This window comes from Carassius gibelio, chromosome A16 (assembly GCF_023724105.1).
Source record: "Carassius gibelio isolate Cgi1373 ecotype wild population from Czech Republic chromosome A16, carGib1.2-hapl.c, whole genome shotgun sequence".
In the NCBI taxonomy this organism is placed as follows: domain Eukaryota; kingdom Metazoa; phylum Chordata; class Actinopteri; order Cypriniformes; family Cyprinidae; genus Carassius; species Carassius gibelio.
In genome coordinates, this window is record NC_068386.1 from 29454622 (window position 1) to 29469442 (window position 14821).

Here is a 14821-nt window from a genome sequence, read left to right on the forward strand (position 1 = left end):
ACTGCTTAGAAAACTATGAAATATGTTGTGTACCTTATTCTGTGTAAGAAGCCACATCATCTCACTGAAGGATTTATTTCAAACACTTGACTGATGTTATGAAATGACTAAAAACATTATTAAATGTGCTATTTTCACATGCTATCAGGTGGAGTGGCATTTAGGTCTAGTTAACTGAGAAGCTACACAAACAGGTATCATTATCGCAAAATATTTCTTCAATTTTATAATCGTAAGATTATATTGTCAGCTTTTTTTTTTTTTTTTTTTGTAGCTTGTCAGAGATCTATGGCCCTGTGTAGTAAATGCTGCTCCATTTGAAAGCAGGAGATTAGGATTTACTACTAATCACAGAACCAGCTTTACTGACAAAATGTGCATGACAATCACATTCAATTTATTGTGCAGCCCTTTCTAAGGGTGTGTAAGAATTGGATTTAGAGACGGATATTACCTGTCTTCGGCCATCCTTGGAACCTCCTGTTTACCCTGAACTATCTGTCTGTCCTGTTACAACCAGGGAGGCCGTTTATGAACTGTCCATCTGTCCAGTCTGCCTTGAATTATCTAGCTGTCCTGTTTTGACCACGGAGTTCATTCCCCTATTTATAGCTGGGAGTCACTATTTGGTGTGTTCTGGCAGCATACACCATCCAAAAACCTCCTGACTGTTATGAACTCCCAACCACCATCCCTCCCTCTTCCACGACCTCTCATCAATCCTCAACATCACCTCCTCTGTCTCCTTGAAGCCCCCGCTAATCGTAAACTCAGTTGTCAAACTGTCCTCACATCGGGACTGCACTCCTCTGGTAGCACCTCGTCCCTCTGGCTCCGTTGGCCCTTCCTCTGGCTCCTCCTTGGTTATCTGTCACTCTGGCTGCACCATGGCCTTCCAGATCCCCACCTACACATCAGACAACTGAGCCATTTCTGCTCTGCCTTGGCCCTCTGGATCCTCGGCATCACCCTGGCTCATTGGCTCTTTGTCTGGACTCTCTGTCCAGCTCTTCTTCTATCTGCTCTGCTGCTGTCTGTAAGCCCCCTGGAGTCGTCAGCCCTTCCTCCACCATAGCTCCTCCTTCCATTGGCTCCACCATGGGACATTATGTTGGTTGTGGTCTGGGTTCCGCCTGGCTCCTCTTGCGCCAAGTCCCTCCTGTCTCCATCCTGGCACCTCCCTCCATCTGGTCCCTCACGGTTCCTCCTGATTCCTCCATGGCTCCTTCCTCAGTCGTCGCCGCCCTCTTCATCTGCCTGCCTTCCTGCCTGCCCTACGCTGTCTCCTGTTACCATCCCAACTCCACATTTTTACAATTAGGTCCCCACAGTGGAGGATAAACCTGTTTACATACAAACTCTGTCATTTTTGTTGGTAACAAATTTATATTTGTTGACATTAGTTTATACATTATGTATTGCAATGAACAATATGTTTGTACAGAATTTATTAATCTGTTAAAATTGAATAATGAAATAATATATAATATTATAATATATAATTATATTTTTTTATATATACCAATGTATTACAAATTAACAAAAATAAACAGTTAATATATAGTGGATGCATATAGTGTATTTATATATTAACAATCTTAAAAAGTGGTTTCTGTAAAATAGGTTGTTCTTTCTTGATACTTGTTGCATTAAATAATATTAATAAATTGAACCTTACAGTATAATGATCCTCTTTTTAAATACAAATATTTTAATAAAAAATTGGGCTGGGTTGGATTGATTGCTCCATAAAATGTTTGTATAAAACTTAGCAACAATGAACAATTTTAAAGCTTGAAAAACTTTCCAGAGTATGTAATGAAAGTTGTTATCAAGAAATGTCTCATTACTGACATAAATTAAATATTCATGTCATAATTTGTTTCATGATGCCCGTTACCCTAAAAAAAAATACGAATTTATTTAGAGGATGGATTGCAGTGCCATAAAGTGGGTGTGCACATTCTGACCTTTCCCTTAGCTATAAGTGTAGACACGATCTTGTCCATGCGGATTTGCGTGACTTGTGAGTGTGCTGAAAATGCCTCCACTGACAGCAATGAAATTACAAATGGTGAGTATGATTATCGTCTGCCTGCGACACTTAACGAGACCTTTTGCACAGTTTTTCTTTTTTGTCATTTTATCATGCTGTTTTACATAGTACGAAATGGTTATAAATGAGGACGAAACCAATTTAAAGCGCATTGTGTGCTGATGCTTTAACAAAGTAATGCAGTGTTCAGTCGAGAACGCAGGTGAATGAAACAGCTGATCAACTGGTATTTTCGCTCTAAGTATAAAAACATTCGCATTTGGTGAATCATACCGACTTGTTCGGAGTCAGAACGCGCGACACAATTAAACATACTTTTTAATTTGCACCAAATGCTGTCTGGTCACTCACTTGGTTTTAAGAGAGAGATATAATTTATTTATTTACGCAGGATCAGCATATGCTTCACAGTAAGGTTATTGTGTGTTGAGTGTCCCCTGAGTATGCTATTTGCATGGCTCTGCTTTCAGTGGAACATCTCTTTGATAGGAAATGTTGCAACACTAGGTTTATATTAACACTAATAAGAGTTATCTATAGATCTATTGTTTGTATTGCACTTGATGTTACAGTTTGTATGATACACTCCATTAAGTAGTGTAATAATAAAATATACATAAGCTTATTTTTAGACATACTAATTAAATATACAGCATAAAGAACCTTGCCATTTTTATTCTTTGTATTATCTTAATATGATCCCCCCCCCCCTTAGGGTGTTATAAATTAGGTGAAATTACTTAAAATACACACCTTAATTTGCACCGTGGTGTAAGTGTAATAATAATAATAATAAGTATTATTATATGCAATAAAAATAAAATTATATATAATATATAGCATAATATTGACAGAGTTTTGCGATTTTTATTTTATTCATAAAGTGTTTGTGAAGACAGGAAACAATGGGAGGGTAGGAAACAATGGGAGGGTAGAGCATGGTGTTATGTGTAGACTGTGAGACTCAGTCTCGCAATGAGCCTACCCCTAAACTCAAAACGTACCTCTAGCCATACCCATAATGGGAACCCTAATCATTATAGGCACAAATACAAATCCCCTATTAGATTTGAAAAACATGAAGTGAGAACACGATGAGTACATTGATCATATGCTTTATATTTGATGTAGGTGCATAGTTAGATGCATGATACAAAATTTGGTCTGTATGGTTTTATATCATTCAAGTTGTTCCTGTGTTCAGTTTTTGTACAGCTTTGTATGGATTGTGACTTGTAGGATCTGTAATTTCCTGTGATGTGCTTTGCATGTGTAGCTCTTTGTGGTTCTGCAACATTATTTGCATGAATCCATGTTTTGGAGATAATTATCAATATTATCAAACATCAATGGGCTTTCCATGTGTCTTTTTTAAGGAAAACTATATATGACTATATAATGTGGAATCACATGGTGGCACTAGAATAATGGTGGTTAAGCTGGGGTTTAGTATGGAAACAGTGGGTGTGTTATCTAAGTGAGGCTTTCCGTTATTGGGAGAGTCTGAAAGAGTTTGAACTTCCCTAAATGTTATCTTTCTATTTGGCTGTTGCTACAGTAATACCTTAAGGAAGAATAAAGAGGTAGTTCTTAAATTAAGCACAGTTTGTTTTCACCCATTTGCATTAAATAAGTTATGAACACAATGTCATCAAATATTAATAGAGAAAGGAAGAAGAAAGTGAGGTTAGTAGTTTTTTGTTTTTGTTTGTTTGTTTGTTTGTTTTTAGAGCTAGTAGTGCCAGTCCAGCTTCAGGCTATTTTTGTGCTTGCAATGACAACTTGGATACACAAGTTATGACGCCCAGTAAAAGAAAGGCCCAAAGCTCCGTAGAAACAAGTTAAAATGGCTTGATAAATGTGTTTTATTCTCATGTTTGATTTTGTTAACACTGTCAGCTAGACCAACAAACATTATACTCAATTAAACCTTATACTTAAGATTAAAATTTAATTATGTCCCATTGATATACATTGATAGAATGTTTACCTTTCCAAATAAAACCAACAACAACATCATTATATTACTACATTTACAGGGTATTTGTCTTGAATTTATATATTCATATATTTACAATTTCCAGGATAAATATTATAATGGAGATAATATTAGTGTATGTTAATTAATTATTATTATTTATGAATGTATTAATAATCATATTTATTTATATATATTTAATCCAATTCATTTTCTAATTAATTAATGACTGGGCTATTCCTTTAAACTTTACAAAGTTTAAAATGACTGACTTTGGTGGTGGTAAAATCCAGTGGGAACTCTCTTTTCCTTCTGTGCATTATATGCCAGACTGATGGCTCAATGATGAGGATGTAGGGAGAAACACAGCCTTGTTTCATGTTAGGCTTTCAAGAGAGTGAATGAATAGCCCACAGGGCCCAGAGAGAGAGAGATGGTTAGATTTTTAGGAGGAGTGCAAATGTTGTGTATATTAGATTAGATTAGATTAGATTTAACTTGTCATTGTCATTGTCGTTGCACGTGTGGGTACAAGGCAATGAAATACAGTAGTACAGGGGAAGAAGAGATACAGCATAACATTAGGAAAGAGAGAAGAAAAAAAAACACCCAAACTATGCTCCTTTGGGAGCACAGTGTGAGAACAGGAAAAACACCTCAGCAACAAAAGCTCATAACCAATACACCATAAACACACAACTTTGCAACTAAGGACGGAAATGGGGCGGGGGTGGTCAAGGTAATCTAGCACAGGCCATCTGGTCCAACAGCCATTACAGTGCTGGCCACAGACCCACTTGTCAGACTGGCAGTACAAAGCGGCGAAGGCGAGGGATGGTGGGGGGGGGGGGGGGGGTGAATGCATATCTGTATATATGCACGTATGTGTGTGTGTGTGTGTATGTATGTATGTATTATTTGTAGGCTTGAAGAGCTAGGTGTCTCAGTCCGCAGATTGTGATAGCGTCACAGCAAGTTGCCATGGAGACAGCCTTAGTCAGGTTCCAGACAGAGTCAACAATCAGCAGATATCGATATCTATCTGTGAAGATGGGGGAGGAACGCAAGAGCATCTCGCTACAGTGCTCCTCAGGGGCATTTGTTATTTCCAACATTGGCCGAGGCCAGTGCTGGTAGAGGGAGCTGAAAGAAGATAAGATTGTGATTGTTTGGTCGAGTAGCTGCATTACAATTACTACATTCCAGTCACTCTCTTTGTCCATTCTGGTCTCCAAATCCATCCATTTTCATCTCCAAAGCCGTGAGCTTCTTCGTGATGGTATCCATATTGCGGTTAATAGTCTCAGTCTCAGTGCTGACCGCTCTGCCCACTGCTTCAATCATGAAGGCTTGTGAGGCTTTGGACAGCTGTTCCAGTTTTCACATTTTTTCGATTACACAGGGCAAAGCCTAATCAAGTCAGCAGAAGACCTTTTATCAATGTTCCGAATAGGTAGATATCTTCAATGTCCTCCACTGAAAGAGCCGCCAGACACACGCCCTGCCAACTATCCCACGCATCTATCTTGTTGCCAGCTGCAAACAACATGGGAGGGCAATCAGCTTATCGTTGAGAAGATGGTGTCAATTGCGTTGAGAGACCAGTTGATCAAATCCATGATTTTCAGTTGATTTTCAGTTTGGAGAGCAGTGCAGAGAGAGTCTCTCAGAAAATAGATGAGACGAGAGAGCAAGCAGGGAAGGCAAGGGGAGGAGAAGGAGAGAAATTGTGCCTGCCTCCAAAAAGGAAATGTTATATTTGAATGTTGTAACTGTAACTCAGTTATAAAGATTTGCAGTATCTTAATAGACCATCTGCAGATCCTGAATCATCCCACTTTCAACAGTTAACTTTTAAAAAGCTTGTTAATCAAAAATAAAGTATGATAATTTAAGAATTAGCCTAGTCATTGTGTATTGTTTGTACACTTTCTATTTCGCCAAATTTTGTATTACACTTGGATCTTTTGGATAAAATTTTTATTTTCAGTGTCTTGTTTTAGAATTCCACTCTTACTGTCTTAGAACAAAGAGATTTATCTGAGAGCCTTCTGTCTTCCTTAGATAAATGTAGCGTTGAATTCAAGCATTTGTATTCAGTGCTAACTCAAGGTCAGTGGTTTCTTTCTGAATTTCCGTTAGATAATTTGAACGATGTAATTACAACTGTCAGAGACTCCATAGTAGAATGCAATTTGAGTTATAGTACTGTACACATCTTAGTCAAGTAGGGCTAAAACGATTAGTCGACATTATCAACAATGTCAACAATAAAAAAATATATTTAAATATATTTGTTGTCAAGTAGTCATTTCATCTCATATGACCTAATGTAAGTGCCTGCAATAATATGGTTTGACCCGCTTTCCTCTCAATTCCAAAATAAATACAACAAAAACTGACCAAGGTGTAAAAGCAGCACTTAACTCTTTCCCCACCACTGACAATCACGTCAATTAGAGGGAAGGGATCTTCGTACTGCATATCCTCTAGGTGTTCCTCATAGTGACCCGTGTCTGAAGCATACATTGGAAAAACACCAATGAGTTTGCCGGCGACAGCCCCTGACATCACTACCGGCATGACTATGGATAAACAGGCACCAGGAAACACATCATTCTCTTCTTCATCTTCACTGACTGATATTCTATGACATACATCTGAAAGAACTGGTAAGAGCGATTTTTCTCTGTCTATCATGGAGACTACTAGCAAGCGTTTAGACAGGAAAAGCAGAAGATATTTTAAGGAGGGTGAAGAGGTTAGGCTTAGACTGAGCCTTCTCATTCCTCCTGCCCTGCGTATGTTGACCTGTTGGAGTTCATGGACCGTGCCATGGCAAAGTTTGACTTGCCATGGAAATGTGCTAACAAGGTGACACCATGAGGCCGCCTCGACGAGCTTTATCTTTCTGACCATAGCCCTCCAGGTCAGGTGAGCCTTCCATTTCTGACTGTATCCATGCAGAGATTGAAAAGAAATGGAAGAGGCCATTTTTTTCTTGCATTCATCGGTTTCAGCACAAGAGTCATGCAGACATCGAGGCGTTGTGCAAAAGCGGCTATGAGAGGATGCCCTCTGTAGAAAGAGCTTTCTTTCTGTGGGGGAGATGTCCTCTCTTAATCTCCCTCCTTGCCACCACAGATCTCTCTTCATGCTACCAAGCAGGCCACCTCCACCATGGGCATGACTATGGCGACCATGGTGGTAACTGAAGGACATTTGTAGATGAACCTGGCAGACATCAGGAAGAAAAAGCTTTCTTCTCGATCCTCAGGTTTCGACTTCTGAACATTTTGGTATTTCCATTGAGATGGTAATCGAGAAGTTCAGGGAGACGAAGGTGCACTCCGCTGCTTTCAGATCCTTCGTTCCACGAAGGTCCAGGTCTGAGCCCGAACAACATTGGGTTCCTGGTCCATCTCGATCCGAGGGTATGAGACGGGCACAGAAGGCTACTTTGTATCTACTTGTTTTCTTTGGGGGTTTTTAAATCTGCCCTGATCCTCTCCTTCCTAATTCCCCTGTAACCACCAGCTCTCCACCTGACCGAGGTTAGGTGGGAACTTCTTGCAAATTGCTGGTGGTTATGTGTGTACTAATCTTCTGTGAGTTTTTTTGCAATGCTCGACTACAGTGCTTGCTAAACACTCGTCGGCATTATGTCCTGACGATATGATAGCCCTGATTCCGGCTTCATGTTTCTGGTTTTAGGCGGCCAAATAACAGGTTTCTGTGGGAGCCTTTTTTGATCATCAGGCCCGGCACAGCACTGCAAGGAATTTCATGTATGTCCAGCCAGGTCACCCTGAGGGATTTCCTGGTTGCTTAGTTGTTGCTGACGCATCAAGCGGGAAGTGGAGGTGGCAGTTACAGAAGTCTTCTTGTATATGCTGCCTCAGGTTCTGCTCCCCTCGCCAGAGGTTTGTAAATTTGAGCTTGCCTCTCCCATGCGGTTCGGCACCTCTGCGATGCTTAGTGGTGAGTGTGCACATTGAACATTTTGCACACTTTCTAAAATCCACATAAGTGGTAAGTGTTCACGCAAGACTCTGCACACTTTCTGAAATCCTGTACGGTAAGGGTTACATGCTCCGCTTCATTCCCTTTCTTGAGATGGTTAGATCTTGGTTCATTGGGCTCCACTCAGCCAATGTGTATTTTATTATACACTTCAAACATTACTTCCCTAAAGCATGAGGGGCTATTTTGGTGGTTCTCGTGGTAGTTTAGCAGCACTCCCCTTTACTAAGAAGGGTCGCCTGTGAGTGCGCTACTCTCTTTCTGAATTCTGAGTTCTCCTCTCATGTAGATTGAGTTATCTGTTCTTTCCCCAGAGCGCTCCAGCATTATTTCCACAGATCAAGTTGATGACTCTCAAACATATTGTTTTGGGATGCACCATTCCATCTATGTTGCACTTGTTAGTTTGTCATTAGCATTTTCATTCGAACCTATCGCTGTTTTCTTTTCTCCTCTCCTCTCTCTCGCTCCAGTTTTTCACAAGTTCATCAAACAACTGTGGTAAGAATATTTCATCAAGTACGGTGAATGGCTTCTCCTGCTACTGTTATTTGCACCTCTTGTCACATTTTAGTTTATCTATCTCTGTCGCAGATGAGGGATTCACATGTGATAAGGAGGGAAAGTGTTAGGCTGACAGAGAAGATTTCAGAATTAGAGACACGCATCAAAACTTTTATTGAGGACAGTAAGAATGTTAGGGCTCTAGATACGGCTTTGGATGAGTCTAGCTCAGGGATTCCTGTACATTGTTTGATTCTGGCGACAGAGCCCCTGCAGCAGGGCAACTGGGTGACAGTGAGGCAGCCTAGTCGTGGGTCAAAACACTGCTCTTCTGTTCCGATCAAAACATTAAACAGGTTCTCCTCACTCAGTGACGCATCCACTGAGAAACCTGATGAAAGTGCTCTTGTTATTGTTGATTCTATTGTACGGAACGTGAATATAGAGACACCAGCCACCATAGTCAAATGTTTACCGGGAGCCAGAGCGCCTGACATCTTGGCAAATTTAAAAGTGCTGGCTAATGCTAAATGCAAATACAGTAAGATTGTTATTCATGCCGGTGCTAATGATGTTCGACTTCGCCAGTCACAGATCACTAAAAATAACATTAAAGAGGTGTGTGAACTTTTGCAAGCACGATGTCAGACACTGTAATATGCTCTGGTCCCCTCCCTGCTTACCGTGGTGACCAGATGCATGGAAGATTGTCATCACTCAGTGGCTGGATGTCTGAGTGGTGCACACAGAATAACATAGGTTTCATAGACAATTGGACGAGCTTTTGGGGCAGACCTGACCTGTTGAAAAGAGATGGTCTTCATCCCTCCTGGGGTGGCACCACTTTTCTCTCTAGAAATATGGCAAATAGTCTTAGTGTTTATACCTGAATAACTTGGGCCCAGGTCAGGAAGCAGACAGACTGGCTAAACTGACCATCTGGTAGCTGTCTCACATCACAGAGGTCAGCTAATTCTCAGCACATAGAGACTCTTTCACCTAGATATCACACTATAGAGACTGTGTCTGTTCCCGAACTAGAAAATACAAAAAAACATCCAAACCAAGTTAAGATTAACAATTTAATTGAGGTTCGACCAATAAAAAACAGATGCAATACGGATAAACAAATGATAAAGCTTGGCTTATTGAATATCAGATCCCTTTCTATGAAAACACTTTTTGTAAAAAATATGATCACTGATCATAATCTAGATGTGCTCTGTTTGACAGAAACCTGGCCAAAATCTGATGATTACGTTATTTTAAATGAGTCCATCCCCCAAGATTACTGTTATAAACATGAGCCGTGTGTTAAAGGCAAAGGGGGAGGTGTTGCTTCAATTTATAACAACGTTTTCAGGATTTCTTAGAGGGCAGGCTTCAAGTATAACTCATTTGAAGTAATGGTGCTTCATATAACCTTATCCAGAGAAAGAAATGTTAATGATAAATCCCCTGTTATGTTTGTGCTGGCTACTGTATACAGGCCACCAGGGCACCAATACAGACTTTATTAAAGAGTTTGGTGATTTTACATCCGAGTTAGTTCTGGCTGCAGATAAAGTTTTAATAGTTGGTGATTTTAATATCCATGTTGAAAAAGATGCATTAAGATCAGCATTTATAGACATTCTGAACTCTATTGGGGTTAGACAACACGTTTCAGGACCTACTCATTGTCGAAATCATAATCTAGATTTAATACTGTCACATGGATTTGATGTTGATAGTGTTGAAATTATGCAGCCAAGTGATGATATCTCAGATCATTATTTAGTTTTGTGCACACTTCATATAGCCAAAATTATAAATTCTACTTCTTGTTACAAGTATGGAAGAACCATCACTTCTACCACAAAAGACTGCTTTTTAAGTTATCTTCCTGATGTATCCAAATTTCCTTAGCATAACCAAAACCTCAGAACAACTTGATGATGTAACAGAAACTATGGACTCCATCTTTTCTAGCATTTAAATACAGTTGCTCCTTTACGCTTAAGGGAGATTAAGGAAACCAGTATGACAACATGCTATAATGAGCATACTTGCACCCTAAAAAGATCAGCCCGAAAAATGGAGTGCAGCTGGAGGAATTTAGTATTTAGTATTTCGTATTCCCTAGCGGGAAAGTAACCTATCCTACAGAAAAGCATTAAAAACTGCTAGATCCGTTTACTTTTCTTCTCTTTTAGAAGAAAACAAACATAACCCCAGGTATTTATTCAACACAGTGGCTAAATTAACGAAAAATAAAGCCTCAAAAAGTGTTGACAACATCACAGCAGTAATGACTTTATGAACTACTTTACTTCTAAAATTGATACAATTAGAGATAAAATTGTAACCATTCCGCCGTCAGCTACAGTATCGCATCAGACAGTGCACTATAGACCCCCTGAGGAACAGTTCCACTCATTCTCTACTATAGGAGAGAAAGAATTGTATAAACTTGTTAAATCATCTAAACCAACAACATGTATGTTAGACCCTATACCATCTAAGCTCCTAAAATAGGTGCTTCCAGAAGTCATAGATCCTCTTCTGACTATTATTAATTCCTCATTGTCATTAGGATATGTCCCCAAAACCTTCAAACTGGCTGTTATTAAGCCTCTCATCAAAAAACCACAACTTGACCCCAAAGAACTAGTTAATCATAGACCAATCTCGAATCTCCATTTTCTGTCCAAGATACTAGAAAAGGTGGTATCCACACAATTATATTCCTTCTTAGAGAAAAATGGTATATGTGAGGATTTCCAGTCAGGATTTAGACCGTATCATAGTACTGAGTGCTGTCCTTAGAGTTACAAATAACCTGCTCTTATCATCTGATCGTGGTTGTATCTCTCTATTAGTTTTATTGGATGTTAGTGCTGCGTTTGACACAGTTGACCACAACATTATTTTGCATAGACTTTGTTGGCATTAATGGAAGTGCATTATCATGGTTTAAATCGTACTTATATGACCGCCATCAGTTCGTAGCAGTGAATGAAGATGTATCATATCGATCACAAGTGCAGTATGGAGTACCTCAAGGCTGAATACTAGTACTCTTCATGCTTTATATGGTAACCTTGGGAGATATCATCAGGAAACATGGTGTAAGCTTTCACTGTTATTCTGATGATACTCAGCTCTATATTTCTTCGCGGCCCGGTGAAACACACCAATTTGAAAAACTAATGGAATGCATAGTCGATATAAAAAACTGGATGATGAGTAATTTCTTACTGCTAAATTCTGAAATTCAGAGGCGTTAATTATAGGACCTAAAAACTCTGCATGTAATAACCTAGAACACTGTCTAAGACTTGATGGCTGCTCTGTCAAGTCTTCGTCATCAATTAGGAACCTAGGTGTGCTATTTGATCGCAATCTTTCCTTAGAAGTCCACGTTTCTAGCTTTTGTAAAACTGCATTTTTCCATCTCAAAAATATATCTAAATGATGGCCTATCTTCTCAATGGCTAGAGCCCCTGATACAGATCCCCTGTAAAGAACTTGTTTCAGATGACCATCAGGACAAGACCACAGGAAACAGATGATTCTCCTGCACAATCTGACTTTGCTGCAGCCTGGAATTGAACTACTGGTTTCGTCTGGTCAGAGCAGAACTGGCCCCCCAATGGAGCCTGGTTTCTCCCAAGGTTTTTTTTCTCCATTCTGTCACCAATGGAGTTTTGGTTCCTTGCCGCTGTCGCCTCTGGCTTGCTTAATTGGGGTCACTTCATCTACAGCAATATCATTGACTTGATTACAAATAAATGCACAGACACAAATTAAACTTAGAGATGACATCACTGAATTCAATGATGAACTGCCTTTAACTGTCATTTTGCATTATTGACACACTGTTTTGCTAACGAATGTTGTTCAGTTAATTTGTTAATTTTTTGTTAGTTAATCAGTTCAGTTGTTCAATTAATTTGTTTTAAGGGCTATATAAATAAAGGTGACTTGACTTGACTGTGAGCTGCTCTATGAGAGTACCACGAGAGCCCCCTCCTTAGAACAGTATTTAAAATCAATGTTATGGTAAGTGTGCATGTGAAGTCTTTGCGCACTTTCTGAAATCCACACTGTGGTAAGTTCACATGCTAGTGCTCTTCATTTTTTCTAAAATCCTATATTTATATTTAATCATTTAGCAGACTTACAAATGAGCAACTTACAAATGAGAACAATGGAAGCAATCAGATCAACAAGAGAACAACAACAGTATACAAGTGCCATGACAAGTCTCAGTTCGTCTAGTAGAGAACGCATAGCCAGAGTTATTTTATATAAATATATTTATGAAAGACAAGAAAAGAAAGAAAACTGCTAGTATTAGTTAGTTAAGTGCAAGAAAAAAAGAGTCTTTAGATGTTCCCTGAAAATGAGTAAAGACTCATCTGTACGAATTGAGATTGGGAGGTCATTCCACCAGCTGGGCACAGTCCAGAAAAAGGTCCGTGAGTTTGAACTTCTTTGGGATGGCACCACAAGGTGTCGTACAGTTGCAGAGCGCAAACTTCTGAAGGGCAAATAAGATTGAACTAGTGAGTTTAGGTATGTTGGTGCCGTGCCAGTGGTCATCTTGTAGGCAACCATCAGTACCTTGAATTTGATGCAAACGGCTACTGGTAGCCTGTGTAACCTGATGAGGAGAGGAGTAACATAAGCTTTTTTTTGGCTCATTGAAGACAACCCTCGCTGCTACATTCTGGATCAGTTGCAGAGGCTTGATAGTACATGCAGGAAGGCCCGCCAGTAGAGCATTACAATAGTCCAGTCTTGAGAGAACAAGAGCTAGGACAATAATTTGGTTGGCTTGCTCTGACAGGAAGGGTCTAATCTTCCTAATGTTGTATAAGGCAAATCTGTAGGACCAGGTCATTGTAGCAATATGGTCTGTGAAGCTTAACTGGTTATCCATCACAACTCCTAGGTTTCTGGCTGTCTTGGGAGGAGTTATGGTTGTCGAACACAGCTGTATAGAGAAGTTGTGATGAAACAATGGTTTGCTGGAACCACCAGGAGTCATGTCTTGGTAAGGTTGAGATGAAGGTGATGGTCATTTATCCAGCTAGAAATGTCATTCAGACAGGCTAAAATGCGAGCAGCTAATGTCAGGTCATCAGGTTGGAATGAAAAGTAGAATTGGGTGTCATCAGCATAGCAGTGATAAGAAAAGCCATGCTTCTGAAAGACAGATCCTAATGACACCTTGAGGAACCCCAGGAGCAAGATGTTGTGACTTAGAAACATCACCCCTCCAAGACACGCTGAAGGATCTATCTGAGAGGTAGGACTTAAACCACAGGAGTGCGGTTTCAGAGATGCCCATCTTTCTGAGGGTGGACAGAAGAATCTGGTGATTAACGGTGTATCTATAGTCGCCGGTAGTGACGTCAGGGGCTGTCGCCGGCCAACTCGTTGGTGTTCCCCCTCAGGGAACTATGGTTACATTTGTAACCTGAGACATCCTCCTGCATCTGCACTGGTTCCATCCAGCCCTGAATCTCCTGTGTCTTCACTGGTTCTGCCCAGCTCAAGTCCTCCTTTGTTCCCTCCCAGCCTCCCTCTCACATCTCCTCTTTAACCAGCAAGTTCCTTAGCTCCATCTCCGCCTGTCAGTCCCAAAGCTCACCCTCAGTCAGTGCCATCTGGGTGCTCTGATCCACCTTGGGACTTTCAGGCTCTGCCTTGGCATGAGAATCCCATCTCCGCTTCCAGGCTCCCTCGTCTTTACTGTGGCCCGTCATCCCACCTGCTCCCTCTTCCTTCCGGCTCTGCCTTGGTCAGTCGTCGTCCATCCACCGCCTCGGGACTCCACTCCTCTGGCCACCAGTAGTGATGGGAAGTTCAGTTCTTATCTGCTAACTGGTTCTTTAGGACAGTTCGATTCAATAATCCAGTTGAAAAAAAAAATGGTACACCGGTTCTTTTACGCTCTACGTAATGACGTAATTTGCAATGATTGCCCTTTATTCAAGCCTACGGTTTACCCGGGCTCATAACATTAGCACAGAATCAGTTCAGAATCAATCACCAACAGAACCAGTTCGGTTCAGATGCGCTGTGTGTCTGTCTGCTTCACTCTGAATCACGCATGCACATACTGTTCTCGAGTCAGACGCGTCTGACAGAAACGGTTCTCTGTTCAGTGTACTGGTGATCCGAAAACAGATACAACCGGTTCTTGACTCGAGAACGAGTCAATCTTTCGTTCGTTATCTGGCTTGGCCTGGTGTTCATCTTCAGTTCTC

At 40.4% G+C, this 14821-nt stretch overlaps 1 protein-coding gene across 1 annotated transcript in view; it reads left to right on the forward strand.

The window, feature by feature from the left end:
- The first annotated feature begins 1976 nt into the window (after positions 1–1976).
- LOC128030119 (tumor necrosis factor receptor superfamily member 11B-like) overlaps positions 1977–14821 on the forward strand; it is a 73864-nt gene continuing 61019 nt past the window's right edge. The window contains exon 1 of the mRNA XM_052617618.1: positions 1977–2074. Within this exon, the coding sequence (XP_052473578.1) occupies positions 2042–2074 (33 nt within the window). The 5' untranslated portion in view covers positions 1977–2041. The remainder of the gene's footprint in view (positions 2075–14821) is intronic.